General features: G+C 42.5%; 1 protein-coding gene across 1 annotated transcript in view; it reads right to left on the bottom strand.

Annotated features, from left to right (window-relative positions):
- The window catches only part of LOC101856716 (trans-1,2-dihydrobenzene-1,2-diol dehydrogenase), a gene marked incomplete in the record, with an annotated part of 13,512 nt that overhangs the window by 4,013 nt on the left and 8,040 nt on the right, over window positions 1-1,459 (bottom strand). The window contains 1 exon segment of the mRNA XM_013079183.2: window positions 172-421. Within this exon segment, the coding sequence (XP_012934637.1) occupies window positions 172-421 (250 nt within the window).

Genomic DNA, 1,459 nt, shown 5'->3' on the forward strand with positions numbered 1-1,459 from the left:
CTTGCACTGTATGCTTCCCGGGAAGCTGAGAACGTGTCAGAGTGTTCTATGGTCTGCTGGGGTAATAATAAAGTGTAAAGCGCATAGAGCCAGCTGTTGAGCGGGGATATCCGCTATACAAATGCTATTTATTATTATTATTATTATATATTATTATAAAAAATGACTGACCTTGTTCGTTAAGCGTGAGTTCCGACTTGATACTCTGCGGCTTTCCCTTGAAGACCATGTTCGCCGCCTGAAAGGGGTACAGACCAATGTCCATGAGAGCACCGCCCCCAAGATCAAGCTGCTTGAGCCGCGGAACTTCCGCGATCGGGATAGAAAAGTTGGCCTGGACAAGTTTCACGTCTCCGATGGCCCCAGAGCTGATCTGTTCCCGGATCAGTTGTGAGACGGGGAAGAAGCGAGTCCAGTAGCCCTAGAAGTGGACGATGTAAGCACTGTTGTCAGTATTGTGAGTCAGTTTGTCAGTATTGTGAGTCAGTTTGTCAGTATTGCGAGTCAGTTTGTCAGTATTGTGAGTCAGTTTGTCAGTATTGGGAGTCAGTTTGTCAGTATTGGGAGTCAGTTTGTCAATACAGTGAGTGAGTCAGTTTGTCAGTATTGTGAGTCAGTTTGTCGGTATTGCGAGTCAGTTTGTCAATACAGAGAGTCAGTTTGTCAATACAGAGAGTCAGTTTGTCAATACAGAGAGTCAGTTTGTCAATACAGTGAGTGAGTCAGTTTGTCGGTATTGCGAGTCAGTTTGTCAATACAGAGAGTCAGTTTGTCAATACAGAGATTCAGTTTGTCAATACAGTGAGTGAGTCAGTTTGTCAGTATTGTGAGTCCGTTTGTCAATACAGTGAGTGAGTCAGTTAGTCAGTATTGTGAGTCAGTTTGTCAGTATTGTGAGTCAGTCATGTCAGTATTGTGAGTCAGTTTGTCAGTATTGCAAGTCAGTTTGTCAGTATTGCGAGTCAGTTAGTCAGTATTGTGAGTCAGTTAGTCAGTATTGTGAGTCCGTTTGTCAGTATTGTGAGTCCGTTTGTCAGTATTGTGAGTCAGTTTGTCAGTATTGTGAGTCAGTCATGTCAGTATTGTGAGTAAGTTTGTCAGTATTGTGAGTCAGTTTGTCAGTATTGTGAGTCAGTTTGTCAGTATTGTGAGTCAGTGTGTCAGTATTGTGAGTCCGTTTGTCAGTTTTGTGAGTCAGTTTGTCAGTTTTGTGAGTCATTTTGTTAGTATTGTGAGTCAGTTTGTCAATACAGTGAGTCCGTTTGTCAGTATTGTGAGTCAGTTTGTCAGTATTGTGAGTCAGTCATGTCAGTATTGTGAGTCAGTTTGTCAGTATTGCAAGTCAGTTTGTCAGTATTGCGAGTCAGTTAGTCAGTATTGTGAGTCAGTTAGTCAGTATTGTGAGTCCGTTTGTCAGTATTGTGAGTCCGTTTGTCAGTATTGTGAGTCCGTTTGTCAG

Source organism: Aplysia californica, unplaced genomic scaffold (genome assembly GCF_000002075.1).
Source record: "Aplysia californica isolate F4 #8 unplaced genomic scaffold, AplCal3.0 scaffold00042, whole genome shotgun sequence".
Lineage (NCBI taxonomy): Eukaryota > Metazoa > Mollusca > Gastropoda > Aplysiida > Aplysiidae > Aplysia > Aplysia californica.